The following is a 15,992-nucleotide window of genomic DNA, read 5'->3' on the forward strand; positions in this document are numbered from 1 at the left end:
TAGTATAAGAAAACAGGCTTTTCAGTTCCTGATAAATAAAAGATAGGAATGTTGGTCAGAAGTAAAACAGAATTATTTTAGTGAAATTCTAAGGGGGAAGATTTTTCTAAGCCACATATGACGTAACTGACTTCAAAAATGTTTTAAGTATTAGAGATTTTAATGTCACTTAATTTACATCACTAAGTTGAAGGTGGGATAACAAGACAATATGGCCATTGGATGAAATGAATTGGTTTTCTAAGCTAATTGGGATTTTAATAATTTATGAAACCCTTTTCTGTTTCTTTTCTTACAGGATATGATATGTCTACCTTTATTAGGCGGTATAGTAGATATCTAAATGAAAAAGCAGTTTCATACAGACAAGTTGCATTTGATTTCACAAAAGTGAAAAGAGGGTGAGTTAAGCTTGCTTTTTTTTTTTTGACATCTGATGGATTTGCATATTTTAAAATATAAGTCATAGGCATTATTGATTATGAATTACGGAATTTCAGGCCAGTTTTAAAAGGTGAACTTCGTTTTTCTCTGAAGAAGTATATCAGATACTTTTTGTACTAGGATTTTCAAAGTTCATTTGAATTTTATAACAGCTTTATTGAGACAATTCACACAACATAAAATTCACCCTTTTGAAGTGTACAATTAGTGGTTTTTAGTATATTTACAAAGTTGTGCAGCATCACTGCTATCTAATCCCAAGACATTTCATTGCTTCCCATTTTCCTCTTCCTCTAGACCCTGGCAACGACAAATCTACTTTATATCTCTATGGATTTGTCTGTTCTGAACATTTCCTATTAAGTGGCATCATACGATATGTGGCCTTTTGTGTCTGACTTCTTTCATTCAGCATAGTGTATTCAAGTTGTAGCATCTTTGTTGTAGCATGCATCAGTACTTCATTCCTTTTTATGCCCAAATAATATTCTGTCATATAGAGACACCATATATATATACATACCACATCTTTATCCATTCATCTGTCCTTGATGGACACTTAGGTTGCTTCCATGTCTTAGCTGTTGTACATAGTGCTGCTGTGAACATTGGGGTTCATGTATCTTTTTGAATTAGAGTTTTCTCTGAATATATGCCCAGGATAAGATTGCTGGATCATATAGTAACTCTATTTTTCATTTTTTAAGGAACCTCCATACTATTCCCCATAGTGGCTGCTCCAGTTTACATTCTCACCAGCAGTGTAGGAGGGTTCCTTTTTCTCCACACCCTCTCCAGCATTTATTGTTTGTAGACTTTAATGATGGCCATTTTAACTGGTGTGAGGTGATACCTCATTGTAGTTTTGATTTGCATTTCTCTAATAATTAGTGATATTGAGCATCTTTTCATGTGCCTGTTGGCCATCTGTGTGTCTTCTTTGGAGAAATGTCTATTTAGGTCTTTTGCCCATTTTTTTTAAATTTTTTTTTTTATTCTGCCCATTTTTGGATTTTTTAAAAAAATTAATTAATTTATTTTTGGCTATGTTGGGTCTTCGTTGCTGCACAAGGGCTTTCTCTAGTTGTGGCGAGTGGGGGCTACTCTTCATTGTGGTGTGTGGGCTTCTCATTGAGGTGGCTTCTCTTGTTGTGGAGCATGGGCTCTAGGCACACGGGCTTCAGTAGTTGCAGCATGCTGGCTCAGTAGTTGCTGCACGTGGGCCCTAGAGCGTGCGGGCTTCTGTAGTTGCTGTGCGTGGGCTCAGTAGTTGTGGTGTGCGGGCTCTAGGGTGTGCAGGCTCAGTAGTTGTGGTGCATGGACTTAGTTGCTCCACATGTGGGATCTTCCCAGGACCGGGGGACAAACCCGTGTCCCATGCATTGGCAGGCAGGTTTTAACCACTGCGCCACCAGGGAAGTCCCAATTGAGTTTTCTTTTTTGATATTAAGTTGTATGAACTGTTTGTGTACTTTGGAAATTAATCCATTGTTGGTAGCATTGTTTGCAAATCATTTCTTCCAGTCCATAGGTTGTTTTTTTGCGTTGTTTATGGTTTCCTTTTCTGTGCAAAAACTTTTAAATTTAATTAGGTCCATTTGTTTATTTTTGTTCTTATCTCCGTTACTGTAGGAGATGGATCCAAAAAATTATTGCTACAATTTATGTCAAAGAGTGTTCTGCCTGAGTTTTCTTCTAGGAGTTTTTATAGTATCTGGTCTTACATTTAGGTGCTTAATCCATTTTGAGTTTATTTTTGTATATGGTGTTAGAGAACGTTCTAATTTCTTTCTTTCCATGTAGCTGTCCAGTTTTCCCAGCATCACTTACTGAAGAGACTGTCTTTTCTCCGTTGTATCTTCTTGGATCCTTTGTCATAGATTAATTGACCATAAGTGCATGGGTTTATTTCTGGGCTTTCTGTCCTGTTCCATTGATCTATATGTCTGTTTTTGTGCTGGCATCATACTGTTTTGATTACTGTAGCTTTGTTTTATAGTCTGAAGTCAGGGAGCATGATTCCTCCAGCTCCATTCTTCTTTCTCAAAAGTGTTTTGGCTATTTGGGATCTTTTGTATTGCCATGCAAATTTTAAAATTTTTTGTTCTAATTCTGTGAAAAATGCCATTGGTAATTTGATAGGGATCGCACTGAATCCACAGATTGCTTTGGTTAGTAAGGTCATTTTAAGAATATTGATTCTTGGGCTTCCCTGGTGGCACAATGGTTGAGAATCTGCCTGCTAATGCAGGGGACACGGGTTCGAGCCCTGGTCTGGGAAGATCCCACATGCCACAGAGCAACTAAGCCCGTGTGCCACAACTACTGAGCCTGCGCTCTAGAGCCCGCGAGCCACAACTACTGAAGCCCATGCGCTTAGAGCCCGTGCTCTGCAACAAGAGAGGCCGCGATACTGAGAGGCCTGCGCACTGCAATGAAGAGTGGCCCACGCTTGCCGCAACTAGAGGAAGCCCTCGCACAGAAACGAAGACCCAACACAGCCAAAAAAAATGGATAAATAAATAATAATTTTAAAGAAAGGTGCTAATAATTTTAAAAAAAAAAGAATATTGATTCTTCCAATCCAAGAATCAATCAGTCAATCAGTATATCTTTACATCTGTTTGCATCATCTTCAGTTTCTTTCATCAGTGTCTTATAGTTTTTGGAGTACAGGTCTTTTGCCTCCTTAGGTAGCAAACTGTTTTTCAAAGTAGTTGAACCATTTTACATTCCCACCAGCAATGTATACAGGTTCCAATTTCTCCACATTCTTGTCATTGCTTGTTATTTTCTGTCTTTGATTATAGCCGTCCTAGTGGGTGTGAAGTGGTGTATCATGTTTGGTTTGCATTTTCCTGATGGCTAATAATGTTGAGTGTCTTTTTATGTGCTTATTGGCCATTTGTATATCTTCTTTGGAAAAATGTCTGTTCAAGTCCTTTGCTTGTTTTTTAATTGGGTTGTCCTTTTACTGTTGAATTGCAAGAGTTTTTTAATATATTCTGGACATCAGTTCCTTATCATATATATAATTTGCAAATATTTTCTCACCTCCCGTGGCTTGTCTTCACTTTCTTAATGGTATCCTTTGAAAAACGTAAGTTTTTAATTTTGATGGATTCCAATTTATTTATTTATTTATTTTTCTTTGGTTGCTTGTACTTTTGGCATCATGTGTAAGAAAACATTGCTTAATCCAAGATATGCTCCTACGTTTTTTCTGTTTTGTAGTTTTAGCTCTTACATTTAGGTTTTGATCCATTTGAATTAATTTTTGTATATGGTATGAGGTATGGGTGTAAATTCATTCTTTTGTATGTGGATATTCTGTTATCCCAGCACCATTTGTTGAAGTCTTTTCTTTTCCCATTGAATGGTCTTGATGAAAATGGATTGATCATAAATGTAAAGGCTGATTTCTGGACTCTCAGTTCTATTCTGTTGATCTATGTCTGTCCTCATGCCAGTACCACATTTGTCTTGAAGAATGTTGCTTGGTAGTAAGTTTTGAAATTGAGAAGTGTGAGTTCTCTGGCTCTCTTCTTAATTTTCAAGATTGTTTTGGCTATTATGTATCTCTTGCATTTTCGTATGAATTTTAGGATTAGTGTATCAGTTTCTGCAGAAATGGTAGCTGGATTTTGATAAAGATTGCATTTAATCTGTAGATCAAATTGGGAAGTGTTAAGTGTCTTAACACATTGTTTCTAATCCATAAATACAGGATGTCTTTCTGTTTATCTTGTGTAATTTCTTTCATTGCTGTTTTGTATTTAAGGTTCTTTTTAATCTTGAATGCAGAGGTTGAATTTATTTCTTGCTATGCCCTATAAATCACAGTCTTTTTGTCATAAGGACTAATCTCATGAATGAGAGAATCGGTGCTTCTATACCTGATAAAAAGTCTGGTGTACAGGCTTTTTTTAGGATATATGATGAGTCCTCAGGAAAGAAGACATTCTTAAGGGGCATCGATGACCCTTGTAACTATGGAGGCCTGCCCTGAGGGGAATCTGGCTTTTGCAGAAGTACTCTGAGTTTCTGAATTTCCCTGCTCTTTACAGACCCCAAAGATCTACGCAATTAATATGTTCTTTTAAATTGTTCTCTTGACATGTTAAATTACTAGACTGAAATGAAAAATTTAATACAAATGTAAAGTAACCTCTCAGTTATTCAAGAAGTTTTAAAGCTGAATTTAAATGTTTCTGTGTCACTGTTTCAAATTAATCGGAAGGTGATGAGTTTGGAACCTACCAAAACTGAATTCCACAGATTTTTGTTTCATATATTTAGGTACTTTGTAGGTGATTATGATAGAGGAGATCATATTAGAAGTCTGATTCTTAACCCTCAGTATTCTGTCCAGTAAACCACTTTCCAGCTGGGTTTATATTAATACTTTCCTGTAAAGAGTGTTCAGTTAAAACTGATCAAGATATTTGTAGATTTCACATTTTTATATATATATATATTTAAAATATTTATTTGGTTGCGCTGTATCTTAGTTGCTGCTCATGGGTTCCTTACTTGCGGCTTGCTGGCTCCTTAGTTGTGGCACGCGGTCTCCTTTGTTGTGGCATGTGAACTGTTAGTTGCGACATGCATGTGGGATCTAGTTCCCTGACCAGGGATCGAACCTGGGCCCCCGGCTTTGGGAGCGTGGAGTCTTAACCACTGCTCCACCAGGGAAGTCCCAGATTAATATATTTTAAAAATTGTAACTTTTTTTCTAATCCGAAGGGACAGTTTCGCGATTGAGGAGTGTTGCTGCATTTTTATATTTAATAGAGCAAACTTTTATTATTTGGATGAGAACAGCCCTTGATTATGTACGATGTAATTAGTACTGATTTAAAGGAAATTACTCTTATTTAATGCTAAGGAAAAGGAAAGTGAATCAAAGAGGACCTGTGACTGAATGGACTCAAGAATAGCACAACTTGTGTATGTATCTGGGTGTATAAAATACCCAGATACATACACATACACATATATATCAGTATAAATAAGAAAGAAAAATATAGAACATAAGAGTGTAAGTTGAAGGCGTGAAATTTATTATATGATGGCAAAAACCTCAGTAGACTGTTTCAGTTTTGGAGAGGGTTTGTGTAGTAAATAGTAAAGTTTTATTTACTAGGGTAACAAATTTTTATGTTTACAAAAGTAATAAACTATTACAAAAATTCAGGCAACATAGCATTCTGACTTAAAGAAACAATATTTTGGTGTATCTAATCAGTTTTCTGTGTGTAAATACATGTATGAAGGGACACAGAAAATTACATAATCACATTATTTGAAGACTGCTTCCCTCCCCTAATATATATTTTAGGTATTTTCAATGTCTGTACACATAGATCCATCTCATCCTTTTTTTTTTTTTTTTTTTTAATTATTTATTTTGGCTGCGTTGGGTCTTCATTGCTGCACACGGACTTTCTCTAGTTGCGGCAAGTGGGGGCTATTCTTCGTTGCAGTGCGCGGGCTTCTCACCGCCGTGGCTTCTCTTGTTGAGGAGCACGAGCTCTAGGCCGCATGGGCTTCAGTAGTTGTGGCTTGCGGGCTCTAGAGCACAGGCTCAGTAGTTGTGGCGTACGGGCTTAGTTGCTCTGTGGCATGTGGGATTTTCCCGAACCGGGGCTCGAACCCGTGTCCCCTGCATTGGCAGGTGGATTCTTAACCACTGTGCCACCAGGGGAATCCCCATCTCATTCTTCTGAATGGCTTTAGAATGTTCTGGATGTACATTTGATTTATTCTCATTTTTTTTATCTTACAAAAGTAACACACTGACCATTCTTTTACATATGGTTGCATTTTTTTTATGTAACTAACACATTTATTTAATTTGTTAGACTGAATATACAAGTATTATTGTTTTAGAGAATAAGGGATGGGACTAACAAACTAGATTTGGGCTTCTCTCCCTAGGAATGGACATACGGAATAAGGAAACTTTACACAGCATCAAAATGTATGGCAGGGCTTTCAACAAGAAAACTGTGGCAGAAGGATTAATCAGCATAGTAGTTCTATGATTTACCAAAGGCCCACTCCTCATCTTGACACCTTGTATGTGGATGCTGCTGTGGCCCTCATAGGGAGCCATTAGCTTTGGGCTTTGTTATAAATTAGCTTCCAGGGATCTGATCAGAGATTCCTGGAGAAGATCCACTCTTCTGCTTAAAGAGGGCCAAACCATATGACTGGGCAGTTTTTTTTGTTTGTTTGTTTTTGTTTTTTTTTAATTGGAATATAGTCGTTTTACAATGTTGTGTTAGTTTCTACTCTACAGCGAGGTGGAGTTCCCTGTGCTATACAGCAGGTTCTTATTAGTTATCTATTTTATACATATTAGTGTATATATGTCAATCCCAATCTCCCAATTCATTCCACCCTCCCCCACCCCCAGCTGCTTTCCTGCCTTGGTGTCCATACGTTTGTTCTCTACTTCTGTATCTCTATTTCTGCCTTGCAAACCGGTTCATCTGTGCCATTTTTCTAGATTCCACATACGTGCGTTAACATACGATATTTGTTTTTCTCTTTCTGACTGACTTCACTCTGTATGACAGTCTCTAGGTCCTTCCACGTCTCTACAAATGATCCAATTTCATTCCTTTTTATGGCCGAGTAATATTCCATTGTATGTATATACCACATCTTCTTTATCCATTCATCTGTTGATGGACATTTAGGTTGCTTCCATGACCTGGCTATTGTAAATAGTGCTACAATGAACATTGGGGTTCATGTGTCTTTTTGAATTATGGTTTTCTCTGGGTATATGCTCAGTAGTAGGATTGCTGGGTCGTATGGTAGTTCTATTTTTAGTTTTTTAAGGACCCTCCATACTGTTCTCCATAGTGACTGTATCAATTTACATTCCCACCAACAGTGCAAGAGGGTTCCCTTTTCTCCACACCCTCTCTAGCAGCACTTACTGTTTGTAGATTTTCTGATGATGCCCATTCTAACCAGTGTGAGGTGATGCCTCGATGTAGTTTTGATTTGCATTTCCCTAATAATTAGTGATGTTGAGCAGCTTTTCATGTGCCTCTTGGCCATCTGTATGTCTTCTTTGGAGAAATGTCTGGTTTGATCTCCTGCACATTTTTCGATTGGGTTGTTTGTTTTTCTGACATAGAGCTGCATGAGCTGTTTGTATATTTTGGAGATTAATCCCTTGTCAGTTGCTTTATTTGCAAACATATTTATCCCATTCTGTTGGTTGTCTTTCTGTTTTGTTTATGGTTTCCTTTGTTGTGAAAAAGCTTTTAAGTATTGTCGATTTTTGTTGTTATTTTTGTTACTAAAGGAGGTGGATTAAAAAAGATTTTGCTGCAATTTATGTCAGAGAGTGTTCCGCATATGTTTTACTCTAAGAGTTTTATAGTATCTGAATCCTTTCATCCCTGGGATAAATCCCACTTGATCATGGTTTATGATCCTTTTAATGTATTGTTGGATTCTGTTTGCTAGTATTTTGCTGAGGGTTTTTGCATCTATATTCATCAGTGATATTGGTCTGTAATTTTCTTTTTTTGTAGTATCTTTCTCTGGTTTTGGTATCAGGGTGATGGTGGCCTCATAGAATGAGTTTGGGAGGGTTCCTTCCTCTGCAATTTTTTGGAAGAGTTTGAGAAGGATGGGTGTTAGCTCTTCTCTAAATGTTTGAAAGAATTCACCTGTGAAGCCATCTGGTCCTGGACTTTTGTTTGTTGGAAGATTTTTAATCACAGTTTCAATTTCATTACTTGTGATTGGTCTGTTCATATTTTCTGTTTCTTCCTGGTTCAGTCTTAGAAGGTTATACCTTTCTAAGAATCTGTCCATTTCTTCCAGGTTGTCCATTTTATTGGCATAGAGTTGCTTGTAGTAGTCTCTTAGGATGCTTTGTAATTCTTCGGTGTCTGTTTTAACTCCTCGTTCATTTCTAATTTTATTGATTTGAGTCCTCTCCCTCTTTTTCTTGATGGGTCTGGCTAAAGGTTTATCAATTTTGTTTATCTTCTCAAAGAACCAGCTTTTAGTTTTATTGATCTTTGCTATTGTTTTCTTTGTTTCTATTTCATTTATTTCTGCTCTGATCTTTATGATTTCTTTCCTTCTACTAACTTTGGGTTTTGTTTGTTCTTTCTCTAGTTCCTTTAGGTGTAAGGTTAGATTGTTTATTTGATAGTTCTCTTGTTTCTTGAGGTAGGATTGTATTGCTATAAACTTCCCTCTTAGAACTGCTTTTGCTGCATCCCATAGGTTTTGGATTGTTGTCTGTTCATTGTCATTTGTATCTAGGTATTTTTAAATTTTCTCTTTGATTTCTTCAGTGATCTCTTGGTTATTTAGTAATGTATTGTTTAGCCTCCATTTGTTTGTGTTTTTACGGTTTTTTTCCCTGTAATTTATTTCTAATCTCATAGTGTTGTGGTCGGAAAAGATGCTTGATACGATTTCAGTTTTCTTAAATTTACTGAGGCTTGTTTTGTGACCCAAGATGTGATCTGTCCTGAAGAATGTTCTGTGTGCCCTTGAGAAGGAAGTGTAATCTGCTGTTTTTGGATGGACTGTCCTATAAATATCAATTAAATCTATGTGGTCTTTTGTGGCATTGAAAGCTTGTGTTTCCTTATTAATTTTCTGTCTGGATGAGCTGTCCATTGGTGTAAGTTGAGGTGTTAAAATCCCCCGCTATTATTGTGTTACTGTCGATTTCCTCTTTTATAGCTGTTAGCATTTGCCTTATGTAGTGAGGTGCTTCTTTGTTGGGTGCATATATATTTATAATTGTTATATCTTCTTCTTGGATTGATCCCTTGATCATTATGTAATGTCCTTCCTTGTCTCTTGTAACGTTCTTTATTTTAAAGTCTATTTTATCTGATACGAGTATTGCTACTCCAGCTTTCTTTTGATTTCCATTTGCATGGAATATCTTTTTCCATCCCCTCAGTTTCCGTGTGTATGTGTCCCTAGGTGTGAAGTGGGACTCTTGTAGACAGTATATATATGGGTCTTGTTTTTGTATCCATTCAGCCAGTCTGTGTCTTTTGGTTGGAGCATTTAATCCATTCACATTTAAGGTAATTATCGATATGTATGTTCCTATTACCATTTTCTTAATTGTTTTGGGTTTGTTTTTGTAGGTCGTTTTCTTCTCTTGTGTTTCCCACTTAGAGACGTTCCTTTAGCATTTTTTGTTGCGCTGGTTTGGTGGTGCTGAATTCTCTTAGCTTTTGCTTGTTTGTAAAGCTTTTGATTTCTCTGTCGAATCTGAATGAGATCCTTCCTGGGTAGAGTATTCTTGGTTGTAGGTTCTTCCCTTCCATCACTTTAAATATGTCATGCCACTCCGTTCTGGCTTGCAGAGTTTCTGCTGAGAAATCAGCTGTTAACCTTATGGGAGTTCCCTTGTATGTTGTCATTTTTCCCTTGTTGCTTTAATAATTTTTCTTTGTCTTTAATTTTGTCAGTTTGATTATTATGTGTCTCGGCGTGTTTCTGCTTGGGTTTATCCTGCCTGGAACTCTCTGTGCTTCCTGGACTTGGGTGCCTATTTCCTTTCCCATGTTAGGGAAGTTTTTGACTAAAATCTCTTCAAATATTTTCTTGGGTCCTTTCTCTCTCTCTTCTTCTGGGACTCCTATAATGTGAATGTTGGTGTGTTTAATGTTGTCCCAGCAGTCTCTTAGGCTGTCTTCATTTCTTTTCATTCTTTTTTCTTTATTCTGTTCTGCAGCAGTGAATTCCACCATTCTGTCTTCCAGGTCACTTATCCTTTCTTCTGCCTCAGTTATTCTGCTGTTGATTCCTTCTAGTGTGTTTTTCATTTCAGTTATTTTATTGTTCATCTCTGTTTGTTCTTTAATTCGTCTAGGTTTTTGTTCTTTAATTCTTCTAGATCTTTGTTGAACATTTCTTGCATCTTCTCGATGTTTGACTCCATTCTTTTTCCGAGGTCCTGAATCATCTTCAGTATCGTTATTCAGAATTCTTTTCCTGGAAGGTTGCCTATCTCCACTTCATTTAGTTGTTTTTCTGGGGTTTTATCTTGTTCCTTCATCTGGGACATAGTCCTCCGCCTTTTCATTTTGTCTGTCTTTCTGTGATTGTGGTTTTCATTCTGCAGGCTGCAGGATTGTAATTCTTCTTCCGTCTGTCCTGTCTCTGGTTGCATTAAGTAAAGTTTCCTGTAGAATAAATTCTTAGAATTGACAAGTCAAACGTTATAGACATTTACCATTTTATTAGAAAATACTAAATTCCCCTGGATAAAAGTGGTACCAGATTATTGAGTTAATTACAGTTATAAATACCTCTTCTTCTGTTTTCTTCCATCATCATGAAAATGTATCTCATTAGATGTTCATTTTATGTTGGTTGATCAACTGATTTTTAAATGGTGATATTGAGCCTCTTTCTCTCTTTTTAAAAATGCCATTCATGCTTTGTTAATTGCCTTTCAATGTCCTTTGCCCACTTCTCTGTTGGGCTTTTACAGTTCTTTTCTGTTGTCTTAAGACTAACTGGCTGTTTAGTCAGATAAATTTAGGTTTGATTTCTGGCTTCACTCCAGTTAGATGAAAGATTTTAGTAGGATACTTCTGCCAGCTTGTTAAGTTTTAAAAAATAATTTTATTTTGAAATAATTTCACTTCCTGAAATGCTGCAAGGATAATACAGATAACTCCTATACACTTTACTCAGATTTCCTGGGTTTTAACATTTTGTCACATTTGTTTAATCATTCTTTGTGTATGTGTGTTTGTATACTTCTTTTTTTGATCCATTTGAAAGTGGATTACATACCTCATTCCTTTTTACATTGTATAGCTTTTAATACTTTAGTGTCTATTTCCTAAGAACAAGTATCTTTTTTTTTACATATCCATCAGTTTGCTAACTATTTCCACATCATGCCACACAAACTTATGTTATTTGTACAGGACAGTGGGTTACATGGAGAAGACCGCTTGAGGCTGAAGGGTTAGGCATTAATGTGTTGGCATACATATAATCCATTTGTACCATAGTAATCTGCTGTGGCACAATTGGGAAGCCTTGACTTAAGCTCCACGTTATTTCATCTGTAAATATTTTTTCATCTGTAGAATGGTGATTTTAATAGCACTTATCTATTAGGATTGTTATGAGGATTAAATGATATATTTTATGTTATGCTTATAGCACATGGCAAACTAACAAATAAGCTTTTGGTTTTATTGGGAAAGTAAACTGTCACAGGTTACAAATACTGCTCCTGGTTTTTTTTTTAGCAGTATTGAAACTTAAAAAAAACTTATGTGATAAAAATTGTTATCTTTATTTTTATGGCTGTTGTCTTTTAAGCAAACTTGGAGCGAGGTTTTCTACTCCAAAGTGATCAACTAGCTATTTATGTTTTCATTGGATATTTTTATGGATCCAGTATTTTATATTTAAATCTTTGATTCATTTAGAATATATCTTGGTATTTAGAAATTGAGGTGGAGATTAACTGTAATTTTTAATAGAAATACAGTATATTCAAAATCAAAATGAATTATTACCCTTGTATGGTTAAATGACTTTTCACTTAAATATACTTCTTTTATCTAGCCCCTTATTCATTATTCTGGCAAATTCTTAGTCATTCTTCAAGAATTCACTCAAACATCATGTTTTTGAGGAAGCCTTATTTCTGTTAGATTCTATATGAGATTGTCCGTCCATGAAGACAGTATAGTCTTACTCAGATTCATATCTTCAGGACTCTCCACAGTATCTAAACATAGTAGATATGTAATAGTTTTTGAAAAGGTGACTAGGTGTTTCTAAATAGTACATTAAACGGTTCTATGAAAAATGGATCCAATAAATTGCCTGTAGATTTATCTTTTTAGTTCGTTGTGTTAAAGATTGGTCCCTTCATTTTCTATTTGTTTAACATTCCATTTTTTGATAGTGTTAACTTACCATGTTGAATTATCTTGAATTCTAAATTAGTACGGTTCAAAGTAACAAGACATTGTTACATAACAAGCAAAAGAAAGAATAATAGAGGTATTGTCTGTGAGTAAGGATATGGATGATCATCCTTTAATTCATTGCTCTTATATTTGGGAAGCAAGTATCTGAATTTAATTATAATCTATTTAAGAAGTAATAAAAACTTGCATTCTACATGGAGTATGAATTGTCATGCATTTGGTCTGAATCATATTTAAGCATTTGGTATTGTGAGTTGAGTTTTTTGAAGTCTGATGTAAGCATGTGATAACTTAGGATTTTTCTTAATTGAAAAATTTAAAGTTCTCTGGGATGAAATGATGTGTAGGCTAGTGAGAGAGGGAAGAATAAAAAAACATCCCCACAGTTTCTGGCCTAAGTCACTGGGGAGATGTTACCTTTTACTGGGAAGGTTTTTGGGAGCAGGGTAGGGTAGTGTATAGTGGTTAAAAATTAAGGATTTAGTATTTGAAATATTAGTTTTTAGATGCCTGTGATTTTTATAAGTTAAGGTTTCAATTAGGCAATTCAACAATACTAACTAGGAACTCTGAGATTTCTAGTCTGGGAATATAAACATATCAATGGCAGTTTGGTAATTTCTGCCTTGGGAATGACAGTATCCTAGGGAATAAATAGAGAATGAGAGGAGAGGGCCTAAAAAAATCTTGAGATACACAGCATTTATTTTAGAGAATGAGTAGAGGATGAGGAGTCAATGAAAGAGACTAAAAAAGTGATAGTGAGGTAGGAAGAAAACAAGGAGTGAGGGATATAGGGGATGCTAAGACAGAGTATTACAAGAATGAGAGAAACTTCTGAATGATGCTGAGAAGTCTAGTCAGGTAATGTTAGACAAGTACCCACTGGAGAGGCAACATGAAGAGGCAAGGGTGGATCTCATACTGGAGTGAATTGAATAATGAATGAAAAGCAAGGAAGTGGCAACTCTTTTAAGAAGTATGCTTGACTATGCAATAGAAGTGGTAGCTGAATGGGAATATGGGGTTAGTGCAAGTGTGTGTGTGTTTGTGTTTAAAGTGTGGTAATCTTTAAAGTGTGGTAGACTTCGCTTGCATGTTCATGGGAAGGATCTAGTGTAAAAGAGATTAATGATCTGCACTGTCCAATATGGTAGCTGTTTGCCACATGTGGCTGTTTAAATTAACCTGAAATAAAATTTCATTTCCTCAGTTGCATCAACCACATTTCAGGTGCTCAGTAGCCACGTGTGGTTAGTGGCTACCATACTGAACGGTGTAGGTGTAGGACATTTCTACCATTGCAGATAGTTCTATTGGACACTGCTGTGTTAGAGAGAAAGAGGATAACCAAAGATTGTGACAGAGTGGGATCCAAAGGACCTGTGTGAGTGATATTTACATTTGATAGAAAGAAATAGACTTCCTCCATTGTAATAGGAGCAGATCAGATAAATGTAGTTTTGGTGGCAAGATAATCAGACAATCTCTTTTTGTCATTTTCTATTTCTGTTTGAAATATTTTGAGAGTTATGAGCTGAGAGTTTGTGTGTTGGATGTGGGAGAGGGGTGGAGAAGGACAGGTGGGAGAAGGTGGTTTGAAAGTACTCAGGGGAGGGATTCACTAGAGAGGCTAAGAGGACTGCTGGCAATGCTGAGTCCCCATTTGAGGCTGATGATCAAGAATTTGTAGTTTTACCAGTTTACTCAGTTTTCCTCACTAGCACTCAGCTGCATGTGTACAGGCATGGAGAAGATAAATGTGTGTTCACCCAGGATTGTGAATTTGCCAGGTGACTGCAGGGAATGAGAGGTGTAAGAGAGGGTATTAGCAAGGGAGTGATTATAGTAATGATCTGTGGAATTATAAGCTAGATTAAAGAAGGAAAATTGAAAAGGGATCAATGAGGGTAGTGGTGGGGTTGATGCATTGAAGTTTATGATAAAGTCAAATAGTTTTTGCCATGGGACACTTGACCAAGGCAGCTGGAAAGTTAAAAGGTTATTGTCAGGATAAGGTGTCTGAATTTTGTCTTTTTCTTAAGGTGGGGGTAAGGGAGTAGGAGTGGGAGTAGGAATAATGTTGTTTCTTGTGGGGATGGGCAGTTAAGGTCAGGATCTGACTATGGGAATAGGGGTTGTGGTTAAGGAATTTTGCGATCAAGATGTTGGATTGGTTGTGCATGTTAAGATGTTGAAGTTAACTGAGAAAAACTGAGCCAGTATTCAAGTCTTCTGTGATGGAGGGGAAGTGACCAGGAGGTCAAAAATTACTTCAGCAAGGAGAGGGAGGAAGAACTAAAAGGGGACTAACGGTGACTGATAAAACAAGAGTGTGATGTGTATGAGAATAAAGAAAGGGTTAGAAAGAGGGAGTCGTGTCCTTATCCCCAAACTCCAGTCAATGTAGTTTAATACCTGAGAGGATATAGGTGTCCGCGGGTTAACACATCTTATGTGGGAGAGTTGTTGGACTAAAGCTGGTCAATAGCTGCCTATGTAAGGCAGTCCAGTGTTTGTTCTTCAAACTCTTGTTTTATCCTGCAAAGCACTGTTTTTGCTTTTCATAGCTTAATTGTTTTTCTGGTATCTGGAGTTGTGGTTGAAGGGGTAGCTTAGGGTAGAACAGCTGTTTATAAGTATGGATCATTTGTAAATTAGGGAAAGCCTGTATATTTTTTGAAAGGGTCTTGTTCCTCTGCCAAAAGGTTACGAAAAGCACTGTTTTGGAGTCTCATACCCCTGGGTTTACATACTGACCCTAAAATGAATTCGTTTTCTGAACTTAGATAGTCATAACCTCCCTGAACCTAAAATTTCATTGTCTATAAAATGGGACAAGGCTGTCCACAGGTTTTTTGTGAGGATTTGAAAAACATACATCAGGCCCTTAATATGGAGCCTGATATATAATAAACACTTAGCGTTAGTTCTGCGCCTTAACCCCAGTACCTCTTATCTAGTGCTTTTGGTGTCAGTTTTGTAAAATTCTAGTTTATTTGGTACTGCTGATATTTCTCTATTTTTAGAAATATCTAAAGAAATATTTAAAGAAATCTTTTTGGAAATATTTAACAGAACATTTTATTAAAAACCATTCCTCTTAATTATCACTTACTTTAATGGCCAGATTAGAATGACTTGGTAAAATTGTCCTTTATTTTATAATAAAATAATTTTATTTTGATTTGAGTCACAAATAAACTACCTTAAATAAAGTGGTGCTCACCAAGACTTGTGTTCAACTGCAGACTCCATTGTGTCCTATTTAGTGATTTGAGGGAAATGATTTTTTTAAATTTATAATTAAAAAAAAAATCTGTAAAACTGCCCTTTACACACATGAGTGGTGTGAGGATCAGATGATTTTCTCATGTAAAAAGTGTAGTATAAACTTGGCTATATAATGTAAGCTTTTATTTTTATGTCTCATGCTTTACATCTTCTTTTTAGTTATAAAGGAGCACCTTGATATTAGACATAACGGTGTTTCCTGTTTTTGTTTTTTCTATATGATTTCTGTTGATACTTGAGGTTTCAGGTTCAGTAGTGACTTAAAAATGTGCAGTGTTT

At 36.2% G+C, this 15,992-nt stretch overlaps 1 protein-coding gene across 18 annotated transcripts in view; it reads left to right on the forward strand.

Annotated features, from left to right (window-relative positions):
• PICALM (phosphatidylinositol binding clathrin assembly protein) overlaps window positions 1-15,992 on the forward strand; it is a 107,515-nt gene that overhangs the window by 39,342 nt on the left and 52,181 nt on the right. For 17 of the 18 annotated variants that reach the window (XM_036860474.1, XM_036860468.1, XM_036860471.1 and 14 more), the window contains exon 4: window positions 299-401. The exons of the other annotated variant lie outside the window; for it this stretch is intronic. In XM_036860474.1, the coding sequence (XP_036716369.1) occupies window positions 299-401 (103 nt within the window). The remainder of the gene's footprint in view (window positions 1-298; window positions 402-15,992) is intronic. 18 annotated transcript variants of the gene reach the window in all.

This window comes from Balaenoptera musculus, chromosome 8, assembly GCF_009873245.2.
Source record: "Balaenoptera musculus isolate JJ_BM4_2016_0621 chromosome 8, mBalMus1.pri.v3, whole genome shotgun sequence".
Lineage (NCBI taxonomy): Eukaryota > Metazoa > Chordata > Mammalia > Artiodactyla > Balaenopteridae > Balaenoptera > Balaenoptera musculus.